Raw genomic sequence first — 27,444 nt, forward strand, 5'->3', positions numbered from 1 at the left:
ATAAGCATATTCTTTATCTTTGTGACAGCAGAGAACAATATTTTTATTGTATATTCAATTAATAAATGAAGAAACAAAACAAGCTGGTGGTGAACTCCATTGGAAGAACTAAAATTTGACATTAAAGTTAACCAGTGGGTATTCATATGCAACATGCCATGGCTCACACCATTTAGAATCATATTTAGTTTTTACTTCTCAAAAATAACACTTAAGCAGCACATGAATTATACATTAGGAATACAGAGACGACCAAACATACAAAAATCCCTAACCTCTCAGGGTGACAGTGGCTCAGGCCTATAATCCTATCTACTCAGGAGGCTGAGATCTTAGAATTAGGGTTCCAAGCCAGCCCTTGCAGAAAAGTCTCCGTGAAACTCTTATCTTTAATTAACTAATCAAAAACCAGAAGTGGCACTGAGGCTCAAATAGTAGAGCACCAGGCTCAGAGACAGTGCCTGGGCCCCAAGTTCTAGCTCTACAACCACCACTAATAACAAAAAAAATCCATAACTTCATACAAATTGCATATTGCTATCAGAAACAAGTATGGTACCTTTGCTCTGGTTAATTAGGATACCAGTAAAGAATTTTAAGCTGAAGCTTTCTGCTGTGAAAGGGACATGAAATGATTCTATTAAGGACCAAAATGTTGAATTTCTGAAAACTAAACAGGAATTAAACTATGAATCTAATTCAAAGGCCAGGATCCCGGACATGAAATATGAAAGAAAAGGAAAGTTTGAAAATGGACTTTACTCTCTGCAACTGTGGAATATAGAATTTGTGGATAGTTTATAAGGAAAATATGTGTATACATGATGTGATTGCTTAAAATTACATCTTAAAATTCAACATTATTTTAATTACACTTCCCTTGGGCATATGTCCAGTGAATAATGTTCAGATCCTATTTCCTAAAAACATAAAATGAAATTTCATAAAATAAAATAGAAAAATCCTTGAACAACTGTGACCAGCCAACATTCATGAAGCATTGCCTAAACATGGTAAAAGTCACTGAAATTTATTTTTTTTAAACTTTCTCAAGTTCTATATTCAAAAGAATTGGTGTAACACATCTAGAACTGTAAGTAACCATTCCTAAGACTATAAACAGAGGTCACACAATTATAATCACCATGAATTGTAGTGATTCATAATTCAGGTGTCAAATGGGCCCTTGGAAAGAGGCTAAATGTTTCTATCCTTTCTGAATTTTAATCTAGCACAAGGTCAGAACAGATAGCCTTGACGTAAGAGTAAAAAAGTACCTGCGTGAATGACTCAGCATGACGTAAGCCATCTAAGACTAAATACTTGTGTGGAACAATATGAGATTTGGGCCTTCAACAACTACTTAAATAGGCTAAAAGCATGAGCTACTGTCCTTAATGGCTATAATTTGGAGTAAAAGTAGTAACAATGATTTATTTTTTTTCATACAATGAATATATGTCTGTCAAATGTACTGAATTTGGAGAATCAAAAATTGAGAGTTTGTAAGTGTATGATGCAACAGTAAATCTGTATAATAACTATGTCTCCAGCAAAATTGTTCAGTGGCGATCATGATGAGTTATAACTTGGACTGAGGAGTTTTCATTGCACAGAAAGGACTGTTCTTACTCAGTCTGGGAGGATTTTTTCCCCTTGCAGACTCTAAGTAGTTTACACAATAAATGGTATTTCCATGCTGGAAATGGCCAACATGTCTACCCCTCAAACTTAACCTATTATTATGGTTAGAAATCAAGGTTGCCATTCTTCCAGATTTTTGCAGTCACAAAACTCTTGACCTGGCTGATGGAAATGTAGGCATAAACATTGTTTCTTGACCTCATAACAAAAGCATAAATACATAGGCAGGTATTTATTTTGCCAGCAAATGATCCAACAGGCAATGGCACTACAGTGGATTCTGTATAAAGACAGGACACTAAAATGGATTTTAAGTGAAAATTCATCCATAAAATTTCCATGTTCTCTTAGTAAGAAATTTGGTATAAAATGCTGAGATGAAAACTTTCTAACTAATTTATTTATGATAGCAATGTATGCAATAGACACTTCTAGAACCTTAATCCACACCATAACCAGAGCTGATTCCCACATGAGTCCCAAATCTTATTGCAAACATGTATGTCTACAATGAAAAAACACTTCCCTTTGTACATGCATTTTTGTCCACTTGAAATTCATTCAGGATTGAGATGAATGAGTCTGTTTCCTGCTCTTTCTTAAATATGATGCTTTAAGCTCACCACCTTCCATGAGGAGGAAAGTTAGAACCCTTTCCAATCCTCATAGAATGACAAAAATGGCCTTGTTATGGGGTCTGCACCGAAATAGTCTATGTAGTTATGGTTCCTCGGTCTGAATAAACTTGTTTAGAGAAGACATCTCTACATATACAACCTGTTGTCTTAAAGGCTTGGTGAATGTATATATAAACATTCTCTGTTTATGTGACTCGACATTTTAACAAACAGTGAGACTAGGAAACACAGCAAGGCTCTAAATTGGCTCCTTTTTTGCAATCTTCATACTTTAGAGTTAACTTTAATATGTTCATGCTATTATCAAAATATATACTATAAAACCTGAGTTATCTTAACACATGAGCATAAAACCACACACCCAGTCCATAGAAACAAACAGATAAAGGTGATATACAAAAAGGATATTAGGGAAACCTGTAAAAATTGTATTAAAGTGCCTCCCTGATATACTAAGATACAAGAAAATTAAAATTATTTGCCCAAAGATTTCATTGTTTCAAGCCAGTTCGGACATTCTATCATATATTGTTCAAAGGATTCCACAGGGTTAATTCAGAGTTGCATACATACTTTAAACTTAGGTCAGTATTCTGAAACAATAAGTGTATTCCTTTATTCTTCCTTTCAAAGTCAGCTTAGTATAACTTGGTTTTCTATTGTAAGTAGACCATTTTAACCAACTGTATAAAGAAAATTCAAACAAATGTATTTTAGGTCACAAACTACATCAACAGAAAACAGAAAACAAGTCAACTCCTACCTATGGTTGTAATAACAGTGCCAGCAAAGAAGAAGGAGCTTCCCAAATCCCAGTGACTGATTTGATTGGAGGTGTTTCCTAAGGGAATAATCCCTGCATTTATTGCTGCCACTATTTGCTGCAAGTTGAAAAAGAAATTGATCAGTACACATCAGATCACATGGGGATATCCAGCAACACAAACCCCACCACCCCAAAATGACTAACTAGACAAAGATAAGCCAAAGTTGCTTTTCTATTTAAAATACACCAGAGATTAAAACTTTACACCAAAACTTAACAGTAGTTAAATATTAAGTTTATATTACATATTAACTGACTGGATCTGCATGAAGCTTCTAATAGTGGACCAATGCACAGTCATATCATCTCATGTCAAATGAGATGGTACATTTAGTGAAATTTGAATTGAAAATAAAATATATCAATGAACTAATGTAAATATCACAAATTAGCTATAAATTGCAAAACCGTGGTTTAAGTAAATGAAATACAATGGCTTTAAAAAAAATATTCCCAAAGTGGTAATCATTTTTTTTGCCAGGCCAGGACTTGAGCTCAGGGCCTGAGCACTGTCCTTGGACTTTCTCAAGGCTAGAGCTCTACCACTTGAGCCTCAGTACCACTTTCGGCTTTTTTCTCTGTATGTGGTACTGAGTAATCAAACCCAGGTCTTTGTGCATGCTTGGCAAATACTCTACCAATAGGCCAAACTCCCAGCCCCAGTAATCATTTTTAAAAGTTAAATGTATGTATCCATATTCATTGCTGCATTATGCACAATAGCTAAGTTATAGAAATAACCTAGATGCTCCTACAATAGATGAATTGATCAAGAAAATGTGGTACATATACATAATGGAATTTTAACCACCCATTAGAAAAATAATATGTCATTTTCAGGGAAATGGGTAAACCTAGAACAAAACATCTGAAGGGAGGTAAACCAAGCTCAGAAAGACAAATGATGCATGTTTACTCCCATATATTGAAGCTAGATCTAAAATACAACTAGATATGATAGCTTATACAAGGCTATATACACTTACACACAAACTAATCTGCTGAAGGAGAGTTTGCAAAGGAGAATAATCCAAAGACAGAACTCCTCTAAACGTCTAAACTTTATCAAAATGAATTCTAAGAAATTCAAGCATGTCTTTTTTGTTTTGTTGATTTTTTTAGGTAGGAGCATAGAAATGGGGAGAAGAAGAATGAATAACTGCAGTCAATGTATTCTGTAGACATTATTTGTAGTCAGTGCATTCAATATATAAAACATGCACCATGAGAGATGAGAGGAATAATGGGGACAACAAGTGAAGGAAGAGTTGACATTGCCCAAAAAGCATTGTACTCATAACCTGACTTAGGAAATTGTAACTCTTTTGTATAAATCCTTAAAAATAACCACAACTGAATTGCCTATAAATGTAGAGAGCATAAATCAAAAAAAGACCCCCAAAGCTGGCTAAGATGAAATCAAGGTGATAATAGTTCATGGCTAAATTCTGAACTCAGTCCAATTAGATGTGTATTCATTGAGTTTCTACAGATTCTAATAAATTCTATAACAATGAAAAACACTGGAGACTGTCATCTGCAATGTTCTCACAGGAACCATAGGATTTGGAGATTGTATAGATGATATATATAGATATAGATAACATTACATGTATATATATTTGTGTGTGTGTGTGTATATATATATATATATAAATGGATTCAACACAGTGTGTTAAATGGATAGTGTGGCTCTTTGTTTTATTCTTTTCCTCTGCAATAACAAGGTGATCATCCTATAGCTGGATACTTAGATAAAGTCCAGAAATTATTTCTGTTTGAAAGAAGCACATTTAGAACTATCATCAGAGGTGGTAATGTCTAGAAACTCATGGATTGTAAATAACTATCATGGAACTGTGATTATTGAAACAAGCTTGAGATCAAACTAAAAATATCTCAAATCACTATGAGAATGAGTCTACATGAAGTCATTTCTCTGACAGAAAATATCCTGGTCAAGATCCACAGGACCTGGATACCTTTTCCTGTACACTTATATAGACCTAAGATCTCTACTGTCATTCATCAATTCACGTCCTCAGAGCATGTAACAAATGACATCATGAGAAGTCTTTCTGGATGTAGCATAGTATGTGGGTAAAGTAACATGATCATGTAACGGACAATAAGAAAATTTACTTTTCCAATAAAAACATTTTTTGTAGATAGTTGAGTCATCTTTGAGAACTTATGAGTATGTTGGGTCGTTTAGGTTAACATAAAGAGAACACAGAAATTTGAGCATTTAATCCTAGCATGTGATAACTCACAATGCTAACTTAAGAAAGGAATTCCAAATCTACAAATAGTAGAAGATAATCATCATTCAACTCATGCTTCATTTTATTCTGCACAGTATAACAATGTGCACTATGGAAAAAGATGTATGCCTCTGTTAAGAATAAGAATTTAAACATAAGATCCAGAGCTCTGTGACACTTAGGTGCACAGTAGTAATAAAGATAATTTTTCACAAACACCATGACAAAAATATTGGTTTCCACAACACTGAAGGCTTTTAAAATAAAAGTGCACAGACTTCTACTTGAAAGTGTGCCTTTTGGAATTACAATCCATTGATATATAATGTCACCTGGCAAATTGGAGCTGTATTGAACTTCAATACCAAACACGTAAGAGACATGCTTCTTTGGAATTAAAGGAGACCATCACAGACTTAAAATTCAAGAAAAAAAAAAAAGACAGTCGCAAGAATGTTTCCATGAATCTAATATCAAGGAACAATGCCTTGTGTATTAAAAAGCACTCGACTGTTTCTTTTTAACTGAAAGTAAAAATACTGAAAAGTAAGCGACTTCCAGAAAGCCTGAAGAATCTACTGTCTTCAGACAAGTTTCATATGCATCTAAAAATACAACTGACTCCAGAAAGTTCTGATCTCGCATTTCACCATTTTCCCTGAGCTCAGATGCTGATGTTTCTCAAGGAGGTACAGAATGTTCTGCATGCTTTCCTCCCATGTTAAAACTATAACCAATATTCCACTAAAAGATACTATACTATCCAAAATCTCCAAAGCAGATCACGTTATTAACCTGAACATTTCTAAGTGATCCTCTGAGTCTAAAGCACGAGGCTTTGACTGATTAGGTGACACAAATGATGTGTCTACAACTGGTTTTATGGTACCTTTCTTTAACTGGATATTTTGGAATGTTCATTTTTTTATAAAAGGATGTTATTTTCTTTTTTGTGTAACAACTTTTTTTTATTGACAGGATAATGTATAGAGGGGTTACAGTTACAGTCACCAGGTAGTAAGTGCATTACTTCTCACACATTGATACCCCTTCTCAGGTTTTTGTCCCTGTTTCCTTCCCTACATCCTCTCCCAATGATTTTGTTTTCCTCCCTTCCCTTCCTATTTCAAATAAATGTATATACAATATACCAGGTAACAAAGTCAGATACAATAACAATATGAGATTAACCAAAGGGCAACAAAGAGGACAGAAATGACATAGTACATTAAGAACAACAAGTACACAAGACAAAGCTCTTGTTTCCATAAAAAAGGACATTATTTTCAAGAAACTGATACAATAGTCAAATCCAGCTATAGGCATACTGACATTAACATAACTAGATATTTATTCAGAGAATAATATATTCTCTTTCTTGTCAATTTTCAACGAGACTTAACTCACAAATATTTCCTTGTGGATAATCAGTTTTTCCTTGAAGGGAGGCTAGTCTTCAGAAAACAAATCAAATCACACTTCTACAAAACCACACCAGAATATTTCAGCCATGTAAACCTGGTATTTAAAAAAAACTAGAAGAAAACATAATGAGGAAAGCATAATAATAAGTGATGCTCTCATTGCCAAGGGACTTAGTGAAAAGATAATGGTAAGCATCATTAGGATTCCTACGGTCATAACATAAAAATAATCATGGCTCGTCAATATCTCGCAGTCATATCTGGGCATTATTGCCAGAGGCTATGGGATCCTTACACATCTCAGTTTTAATCTGGGGCTATGTGTCAACACTCTGATTATCTAATTCCAGATGAGCAAAGCTACTAGGAAAGGTCTTGCTGATAAAACCAAAGTATCTCAAGGCAGGTCTTAATCTTACATGCTCAGAATTCACATGCACACTTGTTCAGCCTCAGAGCCTCAATGGGTATATTTCAAGTAATAGGGAATCACAGTGGATCAGCCACTTCCAAAGTGCTTTTGTTTTTTGGTTGGTCATGAGGCTTAAACTCGGGGTTTGTGCTCTGTTCCTGAGCCTTTTCACTCAAGGCTAGCAATCCATCACTTTGAGTCATGGTGCCACTTCTGGTTTTCTAGTGGTTAACTGGCCTTTCCCCTCCTGGCTGGCTTTGAACCTTGATCCTCAAATCTCAGCTTCCTGAGTAGCTAGGCTTAGAGGCGTGATCCACCAGTGCCTGGCCACTTCCAAAACCATTTTCAAATTTTGGAGGACATCTCTGTCTGAAATGTCCTTCGTGGACATCGTCTCTGTAAGAGTACCATATCTCTTCTGTCAGTGTTATGTAAAGTTTCATTCACTGGGGGCATGATACATAACAGTGTGCCACAGCATGTGGCTTTCTTGTGAGCTTCTACACACACAGACCCATCTATGGCATCTTATTGGTACCATTGGGAAAGAGCCAGAGAAAACAGGCCCATCTTCTATTTTTTTTTTCTTTCGTGGTGTTCTGCAAACAGAAGCAATGTTCTGGGTTCCAAGAGCCAAGAAAGTGATATGTACTATTTTTTAGTATTACAAATAGTATTGCTGAGTGCTAGTGGTTCAAATCCATAATCCTAGCTACTAAAGAGGCTGAGAGCTGAGGCCCACAGTTTTAAGTCAGTCCAAATAGGACAGTCTGTGAAATTCTTATTTCCACTTAACCTCAAAAAGCCAGAGGCATAGCTGAAACACTAGCAGTTGAATGCTAACTTTCAGCAAGAAAGCTCAGGGAAAGTGCCCAAGTTCTGAGTTCCAAGACCCACAACTGTTACACATATATGAAATTTGATAGGGAAGGGGGGAAAACCAAGATGGGTGGGGGGTGGGGGGGAGGGTAATGGGTACCAAGACATGTGAAAGGGTATCAATGTATGTGAATTAATGCACCTTCTATCTGGCAAATATCATGTAACCCTTTTACTAATTACAATAAAAAAAAGAAAATTCAAAAAAAAAAAACATACACACATGTGTATGTATACATTCATAGTCTAAGGGCCAGAGTCCTATAAGTGGCATATCTTTGGTGATTCTCCAAAGAAGCAAACAAGTTATTTAAAACTATATTATATCAATACCATTCTCTTTAAGAGTATTTCAGAAGCAGCTCTCACCTAATAGTTACTTCTGTATGGATATAAAATCGCTAATACCTGAGTATTTGAGGCTTAATTTTAACACCAGCAAGCAAACAAACGGCACTTGTGCTTCAATGAACAGTGGGTCAAAACACTAAATTACACTGCAGTAAGATATGTCTTATTACAGAATTAAAGCTAATTCCCATAACCAGGAAATGATTATTAAAAAATCAATGATCATGCACAGAATTCTACAAGGAAGAATATGTGCTTATTAGTCTAAGTTAAATCTTATAAGATTGCGATTTTCTGAAAACATGGACTGATTGTTGAATTCTTACTGAAATATCAAATTTGGCTCAGCTTCTGCATGTATCTGAGATTCCATTACATTTTATAGATATTAAATTATATGTAATTATAACTTCATATCAAACATTCGAAGGAGGAAAATGAGGAAATGTATGATCAAAATATATTACATATATCAATGAATATGTCATAATAAGGCCCATTATTTTGTACAATTAATATAAATTATTCTATTCTAATGAATATGCATTCTTGCCTCTATCTGTATAAATGAGCTTGAAGCTCATTACATAAAAAGAAGACTACCAGAAGTTCAATAGCCATGTGGACATAACACTTGTTTTTTTTTTCTTTTTTGTGCTTGTTTTTATTTTTTATAGGAAAAACAGAGGTATGTACATAAATACAATCAAGAAATGCTGAAACTATATTCTATAAATCTGAGTATCATCAAATACTATTCTTTTAAAATCTAAAATCAATAATCTTTTATAAATTTTATAGCTTTGACTTATTCAGTTCTTATTAGTACAGTTTCTCTGAGAGTTCTGACTTCAGTCTGAGGATGAAATAGTATCTCTATATTTTTTAACACAAAGCATAGGTGATTTAATCATATTTAAAGGTGGATAAAGGAGTCCATTTTCACATGATCCCTGAGTACATTCAGTAGGAAAGGTAATATAGAATAATCTACTGTTTCTGCTGGAAACAACTGGAGTCAAAAATGTATTTTATGTTTTCTTAAAAGGGCTTTTGAAATCATTGAGTGTTTCCTGATACAATGTGACTTAACCACATTATTAACTTCTTACAAAGAAGCATCCTTTTGCAAAAAATGGAAGCTAATTCTTATGACTAAGAGAAAAAGAAAGAAGTGTGTACACACCAGTCTTCTAAAGTCTGCATTCTTATCTTCTCACATCTTTCCTTCTATTTAGGGGTGATGCACTCCCATGCCAAAAACTATTTTTATATAGGCTAATGAAGTGCAGCTTTTCTTTATTTGCTCTTTTGAAAGTGTAAATTTATTTCCTATTAGTAGAAACAAAACCTTAAAAACCAAAATAGGGGCCAACAGAGTTAGGAGTAGGTGAGATCAAAGGGCCAGAAGTCAAAAGGTACATTGCTGGGTATTAGAGTTGTTTCTCTAGGTTATATTGCTTAGGATGATACTAATAATTATAAGAAATAATGTATATGTAATTGATCCTAAAGCAAGCCTTGTAGTATGTATTTTTAATAATTGTAATCTGGCTGCATCTCTTTTCATATAACATAACATTTTCTCAGGCTTTTGTGTTTTGTTTATTCGTGTGTATGCGAGAGTCCTGGGGCTTAAACTCAGGGCCTAGCCACAGTACCTGAGCTTCAGGCACTGTGCCACTTCTGACTATTTTTGCTGGTTAACTGGAGATAAGACTCATGAACTTTCTTGCCTGATATCGCTTTGAACCTCAATCCTCAGATCTCAGCCTATTGAAAACCTAGGGTTACAGGCGTGAGGTGTTTTGAAGTCTTCAAAACTGTCATTTTTAATCACCATAATAGCTTACTAAGTAGCTACAATTAATATATTGTATCTACTATTTCTTCTGCCTCAAGATAAATTCTAATGCTATAGAAAGTAAAAGCAACATCTGTAGAGTTGCTAATACATAAGATTTTTGTAATCAGATCACGACTGAACTTGAACCACTGGAAGTCTTAGTATTGGAGTCTGAATAAAATGTGCACAGAATAGACAGAAAGGATGAAAAACAGCCAAGATTCAAGTCTTCATAAATCTAAAGAAGCAAAGAAATGCATGTAAGGCAAGTATACTGAAACCTGCATTTCCCAAGCCCTGAATCTGTCTAGATTTTATATTATTGCACAAAATAGTACTAATATATGTCTTCCTTTCAGGGTATCTTGCACCCAATCTTAATATAAGAGGAGTATTAATACAAGGAAACTATGGAGCGAGAAGGAGATAGAATAGGTCAGGTAAAACAAATGGTAGGGGCCGGAAGTTGATCTAGTGGTAGACTGCTTGCCTAGCATGCATGAAGACCAGGGTTCAATTCCTCAGTACCACATACATAGAAAAAAGCCGGAAGTGGTGCTGAGGCTCAAGTGGTAGAGCTCTATCCTAGAGAAAGCCCAAAGACAGTGTTCAGGCCCTAGTACAAGCCCCATGACTGGTTAAAAAAAATGATAGATAGAAGGAAAGCTACTAATACAGTTCTAGAAGAAGAAAACAGAACCAACTTATAGTCACACACTTTATCACAGAATTTTCTTTTGAAAAAGAATATCTTCAAAATAGAATCTGAGTAAGCACAAAACTGAAATCAGGGAGATAGTACCTAAGATCATATTTTTATACTATTTTGCTCAAAGCATGCTTAAATAACCAAGATATATTCATGCATTGTTTTGAAAACCTGAATATTTATACCTGCAAGAAAAAACAAGCTAAAATGCAATGCAAACAGAGTTTTACTCTGCCTAGTACATGCACCCATAGAGTTCAAAATTTTGGAAAATTGTGTTGGCTTTTCCAAGAGAAAATCAATCATTTTTGCTTACTTGATTTTATAGTATACGTAAACCTCTATATCCATAATATATAAAAGTTTAAAAATATATGCTTTATCTATATGAAGGTAATCACAGAGGGAAATGAAGAAATTATTCAAGTTTTTAAAGAAGAAAATCCTTTCTAACTACAAGCTTTTAGGTATAAATTTTCCACTAAATTGCTAAAACTGGTCTCTTGGTGAGAGCTCAGAAAGACTCACCCTGAACCACTGCCATCTTCCCTATTCCCTTCTAACTACAGTCTTTTTAAAACAACCTTTTTTGTCTTAGCTTTCTTGAACACTTTAACATTAAAAAAAAAGCAGCAAAGATGAAAATTACCAGGCCCTGTTTTCATATGTACACACAATAACAAAGTGACAGTTATAGTTAACCAATTTCTTACTTAAATCAACAAACTTTCTGTGTCCCAATTTAGTCATTAATAAAAGACAAATTTCATTATCCTAAAACATTTCAATAATACTATGATAGACTAATTCTGTTTTAAGCCACATAACACATATGGGCCTTTTTTTCCACTTTACTTGAGTTGACTCATTGCATTAACAAGTCTACAAGAAATTTTTTAGCTCTAAAATTCCATCTAAATTTTCTTCATTTGTTAAAGAGGATGCTTACTAATGACTTACTAATATTTTACAGAGAAAAGGGAAGTTTTGCAAGACTCTTTAATGTTTCTATTTCTTGGCTCAATGTCAGAAAATCAAAGCAGTAAAAATAATATGAGTAACTTCCCCCAAACATTGTAAAACATATTCATTCTGTCTTAGCTTCTTAGCTTTTCTCTAAAGTCCACCCTCCCCCAACCCCACACACCACACCTTTTTCTACTATGCTTTCATAAACTCACTAAAAATAGCAAATACTGTATTGGGTGCAATCCATTTTGTTAAGTAAAAGAAACCTGAGAGAATTTCTTGTACTTTTATAAACCAACTGAACAGAACAATTACACCTTCCCAGGAGTTATGATCCCAAACTGCAATTAGGCCTTTCTGTCAGGCACCTATTATAAAGACCAAAATCTAAAATAATGACAGTACACAAGCTCTCTGAGGATCTGAAGGGAGAGAAACTTTGACGATGAAAATGCAAAACGGTGCACACTTTTACCAATGTAACGCATCAATCTTTCTCCTTGGTATTGACTCAAAGTGGAAATTTATGTCCCCAGGAAAACCTGAACATAAATGTTTACAAGAGCTTTATTCAAAATTTCTAAGACTTGAAAGTAGTCAGGATATCCTTCAGTAGGCCAATAGATATATAAACTATAGGATATCAAACCAGAGAATGTTAGTCAGTTCTACAAATAAATGAGCTAACAAGTCATAAACACACACACACACACACACACACACACACACACACACACACACACGGAAACTGAAATGTAATTTCTGAAGTGAAAGAGGACAATCTAAAGGCTGGATGCTATCTGACTCTGGAACTACATATCGTTCTAGAAAAGAGAAAACTCTAGAGAGCCAAGACTCAGAAGGTATTGGGCTATGTGCAGGTAGATTACTTTTAAGTAATAGGGTAGAGGACTTTTAAGGCAATGACGCTCTGCCTTACAAATACGTATTGATAGATACATGACATCACACCTTTGTTCAAATACACAGCGTGCACAACACCAAAGGCGAGGCCTGATACAAACGACGACCTGTTCATATAACGATGCATCCGTGTAGTTCATCAACAATCACAAATGTGCCATCTACTATAGGATGTAAAGAAGAAGTTGTACCTGGCGGGGGGGGGGGCAGTGAGGGATACAAAGAAAACCCTGTGTCTCCTCTTCAATTTTTCTCTGAATATTTTCTCTACAGATAACAGCTTAGTACAAAGTTTTTTTTTAAAGTCCAAGCACCAGTGGTTCACACCTGTAATCCTAGCTACTCAAGAGCCTGAGATCTAAGGATTGTGGTTCAAAGCCAGCCAGGGCAGGAAAGCTCATGAGACTCTGATGTCCGATTAACCACTAGAAAACTGAAAGTGGAGCTGTGGCTCAAGTGGTAGAGTGCTAAACTTGAACACGAAGAGACTCAGGGACAGCATCCAGTCTCTGAGTTTAAGCCCCACAACCACCACCAACAAAAAAATAAAAATATTTTTCTAAAACCAAACAAATCATGCCATACTCTACTTCCATAACAGAGTTAAACGACACAGTAGGCAATTGATCCTTGATGTGGGTAACAAGAAATCACAGTACAGAAAAGATCACCTTTTCAAAATATTGTGCTGGGAAATCTGGATATCCTGAAGCAAAACCCTCACACTATACACAAAACCCAACTCCACCTGGACTAAAGGTGAACATGTTGAGACCTGTCTATGAACTCTTAGAAGAAAAATGGAGTAAAAACCTTCAAACATTGGTCTTGCCTAAGTTTTGGAAATATGACTACAAAAACTCAGAAAACAAAAGAAAAAAAAAACAGATAAGTGAAACTAAATCAAAGTAAAGATCGTCTCCATGACAAAGAACAAATTAGCAGAATGAAAAGGTAACCTCTGAAATGGGAGAAAATATTTGTTATATATATATAAATATATATATATATACATTTGTAAGTGGCTAATAGCCAACATGTATAAGATACACACCAAAAAACTAACTTTGTTTTTGTTTTTGCTTTTTTTTACCATATATGATATTATGCTTTATTTTTTAAATTTTTTAATACACATAATAAAAAACAACTGAGGTTGCAGGACTCTCATAGTCTCATATAGCAAAAGACATAGAGTAAGTAGCATTTACTACATAATTGTAATTTCTTGGATTTTTCATGAACTTTTTCTTTAAATCCTAAGCTGTACCATTCTCAAGTTGGATTTATCATCCTTTAATTTAAATAATCTTTTAATGTAAATCATCTTTTTAAATCATCTTTAAATCATTGTACAAAAGGGTTTCAATTCAGCATGTTAATTTATGCACACAACACATCTGATCAGTATCACTCCCCTCTCCTATCTAGCCAAGCATCAAGTTTCCTAGTTCCATTTCCATGTATATGTGTTGAGCTATCATACCCATACGGGCCCACTATTCCTCTGTTTATTTGTGCAGTTCCTTCCTGCTAACCCTGAACCCTTCCTAACAAGATATGTTCCACATTCCTGACATTCATTTTGCTAAACTGTCTGTTAATTGTTCAAAGGATTGCATCGTGGAAATCCACCCTTGTGTATATCATACTTCAGTCAATGTGATCATGCATATACACATATGGCCCTGTATGTGTCTTCATACATGACACCTCAATAAGTACTGACCCCTACCCTGATTCTAAATACATTCCAGGTTTATTCTATACAGCAAATATAATAGATTAATAACAATTAATGATAAAATCCAAAATTTTTTCTTTACGTCTGCTTCATTTCATCATGGAGTATGAAACACATCACCCACTTTTATGTTAATCAGGATTCCCCCAAATCTTATAATTCTGAGATTTTTTTTTTACTCACTTATTCAACAAGACATTGAAGGTAGCAGGCAACCAGGGCAAGGAAACTGAGAATAAATGCAAACAAAGATTCAGCAGCATGTTGTCTAGGACAGATTTCACCTCTAGAAACCAAAGAATAAATGTATGGATTACTCAACTTCAAAGAAATTTTAAAAATGTTAGAATTGCTTCCTCTGATCCTAGATATGATGCCAGTCATAAAGTAAAGTAGAAAAAAAGAAAAAGTGGGGAAAAAAGGGAAAACTGGAGAAAAGATAGTATGGAAGAAACAAGTCATAGAAGATTTTATCAGGTGTTTGTCACTAGCTAGTAGTATATTTTTAGAAGTAGGTTCCAACTTTTTGATTTTTAGTTCTAAAACAATTGGGTTTAACTAAGCAAAATCTACTGTAAACACTTATTCCTTAGAATATTATATTAATTAGTCCAAATTAATTAATCCAATTAATCCAAAATATAGTACAGTAAAAGTTTCTTAACACCTTTTATGTTTAGATATAATTGCTATTGTTGCTTGCTCTTCTACTATCTTACAAACTCAATGGAACACATTTTAGTTTGGCTTATCTATGAGATTATTTCTGTTTTTCCTTCTTCAAGAGGAAAGAAATCTCAGTAGGTTCCTGTCATAAAAGCTTCTCTGAATCAAATTAATCCTACATCAAAGAATCAGTACAGTGAATAAGACAGCCAGACCCCCTCCACACACACACACCATTTGTGTATGAGTGGATCAGGAATGAATTTAATAGTCGGGTCCTGAGTAATGCAGAAAAAAAAAAAGAGAAGACCTTGTCTTGTCAAAACTACTGATTTGCATAATAGCACAGTACAGCTGTCCAAGAGAAATATGCCTGGAGAATAAAATTATTATAAAATAATTTGCTATTTTAATTAAACCAATTTAGAATTATCCTCATGAAATAGACTTATTTTTTAGAACTGCTCAAATGGAGAGGCAAATGTCATCATCTGATAAAATGAAATGAAAACTGGTGTGAAGTCTTAGGACATGCTAACCAGAACAAGGAGAGGACACTTGCACCTAATGAAGCTAAAATAATTATAGAGTGTTTTATTTTGACACATTAGTGTCAATGTGCACAAAAGGATAAATTTGGTAGAAGGTCTTAAATAAAATATTTTTTAAGTGACATTCTCATCTTTTACCCTAAAACACATTAGAATTTTTTTAAAAGAAAAGACTGGGTCATACTGAGATCTTGTAAAAGAATTATCTAGTAATTGTCTGTTTACCACATGTATCTTGTTTATAGACACACTGAATTCAACCTCTACTGCTCACTTCAGAATCCGTAAGCAGTCATCTTCTTTTTCCTTATGTACTCCCAACAGATACACACATTGCCTCATTTTTCTTCTAGAAAGTCAAACTCTCAAACTCTCCCAGGTCTCTGCTTCAAAATCCTTTACAAAAAATCAATTTTGATTAAAATGTCCGCCAACTAATTTTTCTACTTTTAGTCCATCTGGTCCATTTATAGGCCACAAAGTTATTTGCCTAGGAAAATCACGTTGTAGCTATATGTTTTTGTTTTGTTTTCTAAAAAATTCTATACCTTTACTTTCCATTTCTCCTAAAACCTAGACTCCTTAACAAGGTCTTCTTGGTCCTGGCCTGCCTCCCTCTCCTCAACTCCTCAGCTGTCCTGTCTACCAGTGGTAGGCCAGCCACATAATCACATGAAGCACAGAAAGAACACTTCTCCTAAAACTTGCCCCCCCCCTATGATTTTACAGGACTGATTCCTCCACAGCCAAGTTTTTATTTGTTTGTTTGTTTTCATCTTTTTTTAAATTTTTTCCATATATTTTTATTATAATTAATAGAAGGGTTACATTATATTCACCAGACAGAAGATGCATTACTTCACATACATTGATACCCTTTCTCATGTCATGGTCCCCATTTCCCTCCCACCTTCCCCATGCACATCTTGATTTTCCCTCTTCCCTATCCAATTTCAAATAACCAATTAAGCATATATAAAATATATCAGATAACAAAATGAAATACTATAACAATATGAGATAACCAAGGGACAGCAAAAGAGATGAGAGATCATAGTACATTAAGGACAACAATCACTCATTATATGGCTTTTGTTTCTATATCCTGGAGGTCCTTACATTTAGCGTCATACTATCTGGCCTTAAGTATCTAGACTTTGTTCTATTGTAAATCTCTGCTAGGAGAGCCCAAGGTTTCTACTGATTATGACAAATGAGGGAAACCATTGAGTCTGGCTTACTTCACTTAATATGATTTTTTTCTATGTCTTTCCATTTCCATACAAATGGGGCGATGTCATTATTTCTGACAGCAGCATAGAATTCCATTGTGTATAAATACCATATCTCGTTGATCCACTCATCAACTGAGGGACATCAGGGTTGGTTCCATATCTTTGCTGTGGTAAATAGTGCTGCAATGAACATTGTTGTGCTAATGGATTTAGTATGTCCTTGTTTCTGGACAATTGGGTAAATGCCAAGTAGTGGAATTGCTGGGTCATAGGGGAGTTCTATGTTTAGTCTTTTGAGTAACTGCCATACTGCTTTCCATAGTTTGCACTCCCACCAACAGTGTAGTAGTGATTCCTCCTGGCCACATCCCCTCCAGCATCTGTGGTTATTAGATTTCTTGATCATGGCCATTCTAACTGCAGTGAGGTGAATCATAAAGTTGTTTTGATTTGCATTTCTTTTATGACCAGAGATGTTGAGCATTTCTTCATGTGCCTATAGGCCATTTTTATTTCTTCTTCAGAGAAGACTCTCTTTAAGTCTTTGGCCCATCTTTTAATGGGATGGTTGTTTCTTTGGAGATTAGTTTTGGAGTGATTCAATTTTTTGAGCTGTTGATATATTTTAGAAATGAGGCCTTTGTCAATTGTATGGTTAGTGAAGACCTTCTCCCACTCTGTAGGCTTTCTAGTTAGTTTTCTAGCTATGTCCTTTGCCATACAGAAGCTCTGGAATTTAATGCAGTCCCACTTATCCAGCCTTTCTCTGATTTGTTGTGTTTCTTGGTCCTTATTAAGAAAGTTTCAACCTGTGCCAAGGAGACCTAGTGTATCTCCTATTCCTTCTTGTAAAGTTTTCAGTGTGTCAGCTTTTACCTTGAGGTCTTTGATCCATTTGGAGTTAATCCTGGTGCAGGGTGACAAAAAAGGATCCAACTTTAGTTTTCTGCAGGTGCTTAACCAGTTCTGCCAGCACCATTTGTTGAAGAGGGTGTCTTTCTTCCATTTTATTTTTTTTTGCTCCCTTGTCAAAGATTAGGTGGCCATAGGTCTGTGGGTTAATATATGGGTCCTCAGTTCTATTCCATTGGTCTTCAGGCCTGTTCTTGTGCCAGTACCAAGCTGTTTTGGTCACTACAGCTCTGTAATAGAGTCTAAAATTTGGTATTGAAATTCCTCCTGCGCTGTTCTTTCTTCTAAGATGTGTTTTTGCTATATTATTCCATATGAAATTTTGGATTGCCTCTTCTATTTCTTTAAAGAATGCCATTGGGATATTGATGGGTATTGCATTGAATTTGTAGATAGCCCTTGGCAAGATGGCCATTTTCACGATGTTGATTCTTCCAATCCAGGAGCATGGGAGGTTTTCCCATTTCCTCAGTTCTGCTTTAATTTCCTTTTTCAGGGTTTTAAAGTTTTCATCAAAAAGGTCCTTTACATTCTTAGTTAAGTTAATTCCTAGGTACTTTATTTTCTTTGAGGCTATTGTGAAAGGAGTTTCTTTCCTGATTGTTGCCTCATTCCTCTCACTATTCACGCCAAGTTTTTAAATGTTACCTCCTCAGGAAACTTTGAAAGCCTACACACACACACACACACACACACACACACACACACACAGAGAGAGAGAGAGAGAGAGAGAGAGAAAGAGAGAGAGAATGAATAAAATGAATGAATGCCAATTTCACTTCTTGTGTTAAATGAGTGGATGTTCACATGAATATGTTATCTCAGGTCTCTACAGTAGCCTAGATGGCTATAAGAATGTGATAGGTAAATATAAAATACTTCAGAGTATGGGTTCAGAAAGAGAGAATTCAGGATGGTCAATGTGTCCCCAAGTGTCCATACACTTCAAATCCACAGAACTATGCGCTGGGAATCTATTTTCTTTGTTTCTTTCTTTTTTTTTCCAGTTTTCATTTCTTTTTTTTTCTCTTTATTTTTCTGTATTTTTATTGTAATTAATAGAAGGGTTACATTACTTTCACCAGTTAGAATGTACGTTTCTTCACAAACATTGATACCCTTTCTCATGTCTTGGTCCCCATTTTTCTTCCCCCATCTTTGTTTCTTTCTTGTGGGAAAGGTGTATTACTTTGAGCAATGATTTGCTATAATTTTCTATGAAATTTTACTCATCAAAAACGGGCATGTGGGTCTACCTCTGTCCCATCTGTGTGAGTGTATGGGCCTGGATGGAGACAAATGGAAAGAATACCTGCGTCTCTCTCTCTCACCTTCCGAGATGCAGAGTCCACTGGGGTTCTATGCTACCATCACCAACCTCTAGTGCCCAGGACACTGACATCATATCAATGATCTCTATAATTCTTTATGAACTCTTACGACTCTTAATCTTAACAGTGCTAATTGTATGCTATCTGAAACGAGCAAAACCACCACAACTAACTTTAAATGCCAAGATATCTGACAAGCTCCTGGATTTCTTTAACAAAAAGTGCTACTCGATAACAAACAAAATGTTTTAGTTACTACATGGCTATTCTAAGGAAACTAGACCTTTCCTTTATGGCCAATAAAGAGAGGGGGTGGGAGGCAGGGAGAGAGGGAGGGAGAGAGAGAGAGAGAGAGAGAGAGGGAGAGAGAGAGAGAGAGAGAGAGAGAGAGAGAGAGAGAGAGAGAGAGAGAGAGAGAGAGCAATTTTACATCTACCTAATAGCAAAAGTTCTTATGTTACGTCTTATCCATTTGGATTTCTTGGGCTTAGAAATCGTTTTGGCCATCCCGACCATTCTGCCATCTTGCACCCATGCCCCTGGCATGGAACTTCTTCAGATAATGAAACAGAACCACCCTAAGGACTCCTCTTCAAATCTGGAGGGGTAGGGCAGCACTTCTGTAGCCAGGGACATCACTGAAACGTGTGAATGGCCCAAAGCCAGTGTGTCTTTCCTTGTAAACTTCAGAATGTACTTCCTGGGTACAACTAGGATCACATGGGTCTAGAATCCACAGGACATTGCAGGACAGACAAGGTCACTCTACTGTGAACTCAAACACCCCCATTTTGCTTTTATTTACAGTGTTCCTCTGATTAGCCAAATCATACCATCAGATACCAAAGTGTAGAACAAAGACTTCACAACTGCCAATAAACATTTCGGATCTTAAAAGTGAAGAGTTTAAAACTTCAACACAATTCTCCCTAACATGTGCTTACATGTAATTTATTTGGTGATGTAATTTGTGAAGAATTCCTGATTCCTCCCCCAAACTAGCCTATGCTTCCTTGCTTCCTCAAGCTTTCCTTCACCGTCAAATGTAGTCAAGCTCGGATTATACTTTATATATGAACAAACTTCTGGTACCTTCTGGTTCCTCATGTACCTCTCAAAAAAAGATACTTTTTCACACAGTAGTTCAGAAATATTGGCATGTTCCCTTACTAGAGCTCTTTCATATACAGGACAATAAATTCCCAAGCAATCTGAGTTTCCAGAGGAAAACTCAAAAGAGAGTAAAGTCACACAAAGAATAATACTGCTGAACACATATGCAAGTCTCACTAGTCATAGGGAGGGAAAAAAAACAATTCTGCACAGGAAAAGCATATTCCACCAGTCAAATAGCTACTATGATGAAGCAGGAGAGAAAAATCAATTCTCAAAAAGTTTAAGTGATCATAAAAGGAAAATTACCTGGTAAAGGCTCATAAAATTGATTCCTTGTACAAACATTTATATTTGGTCACAAATATTTAATGAAGGGTTGTAATGGTTAAAATGATAAATATAATAATTATATATTTGATGGGATAAGTATATATATCTTGGTATCTAGTATCTTTTCTTACTGAAAATATAAAAGAAAGACTTCAAAGTCCTGAAATACCAGTTGTTGGTTGTTTTTAATGGAGAGAGGGACTGACCAACCGTGACCAGGCTGACCTTGAACTCATGATACTTGCCTCTGCCTCCTCAGTTGCTGGGATTGCAAGCCTGTGTCCCCACAATCAGCTGCACTTTGATCCTTAGCCTTGTGAAATGTTCAATTCAATGTTAAAATCCCATAAGACAGCAGAAAGAGACATAGATATATAGATATAGATATAGATATACAGATGTATGAGAGTTGGGGTTATAGTCTGGTCTTAGGAAAATTCGTGGTTTGGGGGGGTGGGGTTGATCCAAGCTACCCATAGTTTCACCAAAAGAAAGCTCTAGAATAATCATAAATCTACCTAATGACACCATTTAACAATGTCAACATAGAAAACACTAGGCAACACTAGAGCGATAATAGAAGTTGCAAGAAATAGACAGACAGCTGGGCGAAGTAGCTCACGCCTGTAATTCTCGCTACTCAGGAGGCTGAGATCTGGCACTAAAGCCCAGGCACTAAAGTCTGAAACCCTCATCTCCAATTAACTACCAGAAAGCCAGAAATGGGGCTATGGCTCAAGGACAGTGTCCAGGCCTACAGTTCAAGGCCCATGACCAACAAAAGAAAAGAAAGGAAAAGAAAAGAAATAGAGACAGAGAGGAAGGAAGGAAGGGAGGGAGGGAGGAAGGAAGGAAGGAAGGAAGGAAGGAAGGAAGGAAGGAAGGAAGGAAGGAGGGAGGGAGGGAGGGAGGGAGGGAGGGAGGGAGGGAGGGAGGGAAGGAAGGAAGGAAGGAAGGAAGGAAGGAAGGAAGGAAGGAAGGAAGGAAGGAAGGAAAGAGAGAGAGGAAGAGAGGAAGAGAGGGAGGGAGGGAGGGAGGGAAGAGAAATCAAGAAAGACAGGCAGAGAGGTGGACAGAGGTGGGGGAGAAAAGAAGAGATGTGAGAGGAAGGAAAGGCAAGAGAAGTAAGGAGGAAAAGAAGAGGGGAGATAGAAGGAAGAAGGGAAGATGGGAGAGAGAACAGGGAGGGTGGAGGAGAAAAGGGGAGGGAGAAGCTATAGGTAAGAAAGGAAGAAAGAAGAATGGCTGGGAAGAAGGAAGGAAGGGAAAGGTGGAAGAGGAAAGTAAGCAGAGAGAAACAAAAAAAAGAGAGAATCAAGGAGAGAGGGAGATAAAACAGAAAGCCACACCGTTAACTTGATTCCCCTTCATTTGGAATACTGGCCTCAATCAGAATTGGCACTTACCAATGTTTTAACCAAAGAGAATGTAGTTCTGAAAAGACAACTAAAATAACCAAGGGATGCTATAACTGCCAAGGATGTGATTAAAAAATATAATCATGAGAAAGGAAAAGACCCAAGGTACCTATGATCTAAGATTTTAAAAACACAGAGGTGAATGACAATGAAGTCTCTATATGGTAGGCAACAAAAAATTAAAAACAATATTCCTATCTTTAGAAGAGAATTGCATGACTTCGCTTCCAAAACTCACTAGACCAACAGCTTACCACGTACAGGATCTAACTTTATAAAAGATTGAGTAAAATAAAAATTTAAAAACCAATTATCCCAAGAGACAGCATGGACTAAATTGCACTTGAGTTTGAAAGGTTGAGATAAATTAGGTCTATGAACATCAGACCAAGGATGGAGTTCCCATATCATGTAACTGTAGAATAGACTTCTCCCTTTGAAAGTCATAGCACTGCCTATAAATGTCTAGAGTCTGCAAAGAATAGAAATATAAAGTCAGATAAACTACAGTTCTTGATTCAGCCTAGTGTGCAGAATAGTATTCAAATGTCCAGCTGGACACGTGTCTCACACTTGCAATCCTCGCTACTCGGGAGGCTGAGATCTGAGGAACTCCGTGGAAGCCAGTCACATAGAGTGGAAAAGTCCATAGAGTCTTATTTCCAAATTAATTACCAGAGGGTAGAGCATTGTGCCTTGAGCAAAAAATCTGAGGTGTCCACACCCTGAGTTCAAACTCCACCACTCACAAAAATAAAAAGATTTCACAAAAAAGAAAAGGAGAAAAGTCAGTGACCTAACCTACTTGGATCTTTAATCAGTGAGACTGATAAAATTTGAGCTTCTATTAGCTTTCTGCCACTATAAAAAATATCTGACATAATCAACTTATAAAGAGAAAAGATTGATTTGAGTCACAGTTTTGGAGGTTCTAGTCCTTGACTGATGAGCCCTGTTGCTTTAGGCCTGTGATGAGGTAAAACACCATTATTTGAGGAAGTCGAGGAACTTGTTCATCTCATAGTCAGGAAGCAAAAGAGGAAAGAAGGGCTAACAGTGTGGCTCACACAGTAGAGTACCTTCCCAGCAAGTGAAAAACCATGAGTTCAAACTCATGCCACTGAGAGAGGAGAGAGAAAGACTGAGTCAAACAGACACAAGAGAGATCTGGATAGAAACCCAGAGAGAAACACAGAAGTGCAGAGACATAAAGACAGAAGAAAAGAGAGAAGAGAAAGGCATCAGAATCCCATAATTCCATTCAAAGCCTATCTCCAGTTATGCGAAGACCTCCCAAAAGGTCCCTCCTCTGGAAGATTCTATCACCTCCAAATAGCTCCAGCCTCATTATCAAATCGTTAACACATATGCCACTTAAGGGCATTTACTAACTATAATGTGGCTATACCATAGGCCATGTCTATGAGTTCAGAGCCTGTGTTCTGCAGGTGAAAGGCCCCATTCATTCCTCAGAAATGCTTTTTTCAACTCCACATTTCTATTTCTTTCTATAGTGTTACATATAAGAATGGGCCACGTGTACCCAAAGGATCATGAGGAAATTCAAACATGTATTATCTCAATTCAAAACTTCACCTTAAAAGAATCACATGATGACCGACCTGCACTTCCAACCAAATACACAAAGGAACTGGTACCTTCTTTAGAACTTTCACTGAGATTCAGGCTATGTCATCTACCAGACACAGTTACAACCCCTGTAACAAGGAAAATCTTGGTATAAAATCCACCCAGGAATGTAATTGTAGGAACGAATTTAACAAAGTTGCATAAAACCAGGACATTATGTGATGGGGATGCTGCAACAAAGAAAAATATGTTTGGTTCTTCTGGATTAATATCCACCCCAAAAGAGATAGCAACTAAAGGACAGCTGTTGAAAAAATTAAAGGAGAGAAGAGCGAGGAGGATTGAATGGAAAACCAAAGGGAAAGAAGAAAGGGAAGGGAAATAAAAGAACATATCTGTAAGTTCTAACCAAATTATGCTTTCCAACTCAATTTTCTTAGAACAATATTTTTTTTCATTCTGTACTTGAATATGTACGTGGTCAAATTTTATCTTCAAACATAGGGCAATATATCTCTTTTAATTAACTATAGACTTTTATAAATGCATTTTTAGGTGAAAGCCTTTTAGTTTTTACTTTTATTCCCTGAGAGTGTGTCTTTATCATGAATGAAGGTTCAATTCCCCAACACATAGATAGATGATAAATGATAGATAGATGCACAGAATACAAATTTTAAAAATCAAGGCCAACACTTCTGAGTTGGTCCCTATATGAGGGTACATGAATAAATACAGAAAATGTCATGTTTATGTGATCTTATATGTGCAACATCATGTGTGGAAGTATGAAATGTGACTGCACAACTCTCTTTTTATCATGTGTGTCCTATGCCTAAAGAGAGATCATAATTTACTCTAGAGACATTTCCAATGTTTACTTTCTTCTTTACACCTTATTGTATTATTTAAATTTTCATAAGGAGCTCTTCTTATCTTGTGAATGGCTAACAGCAAGAGAGGGGAATAAATTCAACAATGCTACAGGTGAAGTATGACCCAGTGTGTCCTTGAAACTACTTCTCTCTGCTTCTCCTCCCTCCATCTGCTGTTCCTTGGAGTTGACAATTTTCCAGCTTTAGCCTGCCAACTCTTGATTTACCTCATTTGGTCATGTCCCAGCATGCCTAGTGCCCAGCTACCCAAGCTTGAGTATAATTCTTTGTTGCCTTTGTATGACTGCTACAGTTTTCCATGAGTATATATTCTGCCCCCAAATCTACAAACCTGCTGTGTCTTCTGCTGCTGCTCTCTGCTGTGGCAGAAGGGAGCACACAGATATCTGTTTCAGGGCTGAATTTGCAACTTCTAGTCACTTTGAATTAAGACAATCAGTCCTACATGCACAGCTCCTAAATTTGACTTGTTTGAACAGTTAGGTAAAGGAAAATCCCAGAGTGAAAAATATAACAAAATGATGTACAGTAACTTCAGGGGGGTATTTGCACAGTAGAAATAAACATTCCTGTCATATGATTGGCAGGCCTATAATTTTACTGCTTGCTTAGCCACTTGCAGTATCTCAAGCTGATATAGAATATACAACACTGGAATTTTAGAGTCATTACAGATAACAGCTCTAAATGATTAGCAGTTCTGGACCAACCCTCATTCTAATATCTCCTGTTTAACAGATTTATTTTACCTGCTTTTTTTTTGCCAGGCCGGGGCCTTGAACTCAGAGCCTGGGTGCTGTCCTTGGGCTTTCTCAAGGCTAGAGCTTTACCACTTGAACCACAGCCCTATTTCTGGCTTTTTTTTTCTATGTATGTGGTACCAAGGAATTGAACCCAGGTCTTAGTGCAGGCTAGGCAAGCACTCTATCACTAGGCTAAACTTCCAGACCCTACATTTATATTTTAATTCTGGCTTCAACTCAATAGTCAGCCAGGAAAAGATTTCAAATTATAAGGTATTTGAAAAATAATTTTCTTTTTACTTTTAAATAAGTATACCATCTATCAAATAACTTCCTAGCTATTATCTTAAAATACTATTCTTTTTAAATCATATCAGCCTAAGTGATATTCATAAACCCCAGAAATTTATTATTTTTGTTGGTCATGGGGCTTGAATTCTGGGCCTGAGTGCTGTCCCTGAGCTCTTCAGCTCCAGGCTACCACCCTACCGCTTGAGCCACAGTGCCACTTCTGGTTTTCTAGTGGTTAATTGGAGATAAGAGTCTCACATTCTTTAGTGCCCGGGCTGCCTTTGAACTGCAATCCTCAAATCTCAGCCTCCTGAGTAGCTAAGATTACAGGCATGAGCCACTGCGTCTAGCTTTTTAAAAAATATTTTAACCAATGCTATTTCATGTATTTTTCAAAGGCAACAACATTTTTTGAGAAACTACTTTTATGTGTTACAATAAAAATCTAAAAATTACTAGGAAATGTGCATGAAAGTATATCAATTGTTGATTGATATACATATATTTATGTCATTCTGAAAGTCAAGACAACATGAACACAGGGAAAGGACTACAAAAAAACCTGGGTGGTTCCACTTACAAAATAACATACAAGGTGTCCAAGAAAAATTGAAGTGCAAAAGCTTTTCTTTCAGGCTCATGTACCTATTTGTTATCTATATTCCTTCCCTGTATAGCATAGACAGTAGGTAACCTTCTAACACAAATTGTTAGATTAGAATTTAAGAACATTATATATGATAGTACTTAAGAGTACTGATTTTTCCTATAAATTAACCCAAAGAACATAAATTACTTACAGGATGTTTATAGACATTTTGCATGCTGTCCCTAAAGTCTATACTTTTCCCCTGAAATCTTAGTTTTCCAAAAAGCTAAACAGACTAATAAAACCGATCTGGGCACCAGTGGCTCACAACTGTAATCCTAGCTATTTAATAGGAAGATTTGATCTGAGGAGCACAGTTCAAAGCCAGCTGGGTAGGAAAGTCTGAGACTCTTATCTCCTCAGAAAAAGCCAGAAGTGGAACTGTGGCTCAAATGGTAGAGCGCTAACCTTGAGCAAAAGAAGCTCAGGGAAAGTTTTCAGGGCCTATGTTCAAACCCCAGGACCAGTCCAAAACAACACCAACAAAAAGAATAAAACCATTGATAAGGAAAAAAATGAGCATGTTCAGATACTTTCTAGAGAAGTCCACAGATTTTTTTTGAAAAGATGATTATGTTCCTTGAACATTTCATATATATGGGTTATTATCTAACTGGAATTACCATCACAAAACCTCCTGTATATAATCATGTGATCTCACTCACTATCACAGACCATGCCTTCCATTTTACAAGTAGGAATGCCAGACCATAAATGGGCACCCCAACTCACACACCTTCAGTGGTGCTTAGAGATGTACTCCTTAAATGTTTCTTTGAAAAAGAAAGCAAAAGGAAATTTTCTGAGATCTTGGGACATGAAGCAATAAAATCCCTAGCAAAAGAATAAAGATGACATCCACTGAAAGTGTTGCTTTATAATTCTGGCTTTATAACCATACATCTGGTCTCAGTGAGACTTCAGATTGCTCTGCCACTGAGGCTGGTGATGCAGAAGGACAGACCAGTGCGAATAACAACACATAAGAACCCTGGCTGACAAGAGCGTTCGTTCATGCACACACTGATGGCTCTTGGCCCATATCAAGAAGTGTGTCTTGATAGGGCCTTGCAGAGAATAGACAAC

At 36.3% G+C, this 27,444-nt stretch overlaps 1 protein-coding gene across 4 annotated transcripts in view; it reads right to left on the reverse strand.

The window, feature by feature from the left end:
* Kcnk2 (potassium two pore domain channel subfamily K member 2) overlaps positions 1-27,444 on the reverse strand; it is a 162,695-nt gene that overhangs the window by 65,854 nt on the left and 69,397 nt on the right. For 3 of the 4 annotated variants that reach the window (XM_090339914.1, XM_090339915.1, XM_090339913.1), the window contains exon 3: positions 3,046-3,163. The exons of the other annotated variant lie outside the window; for it this stretch is intronic. In XM_090339914.1, the coding sequence (XP_090196040.1) occupies positions 3,046-3,163 (118 nt within the window). The remainder of the gene's footprint in view (positions 1-3,045; positions 3,164-27,444) is intronic. 4 annotated transcript variants of the gene reach the window in all.

Source organism: Megascapheus bottae, chromosome 10 (assembly GCF_031878675.1).
Source record: "Megascapheus bottae isolate mThoBot1 chromosome 10, mThoBot2.hap1, whole genome shotgun sequence".
Taxonomy (NCBI): Eukaryota; Metazoa; Chordata; class Mammalia; order Rodentia; family Geomyidae; genus Megascapheus; species Megascapheus bottae.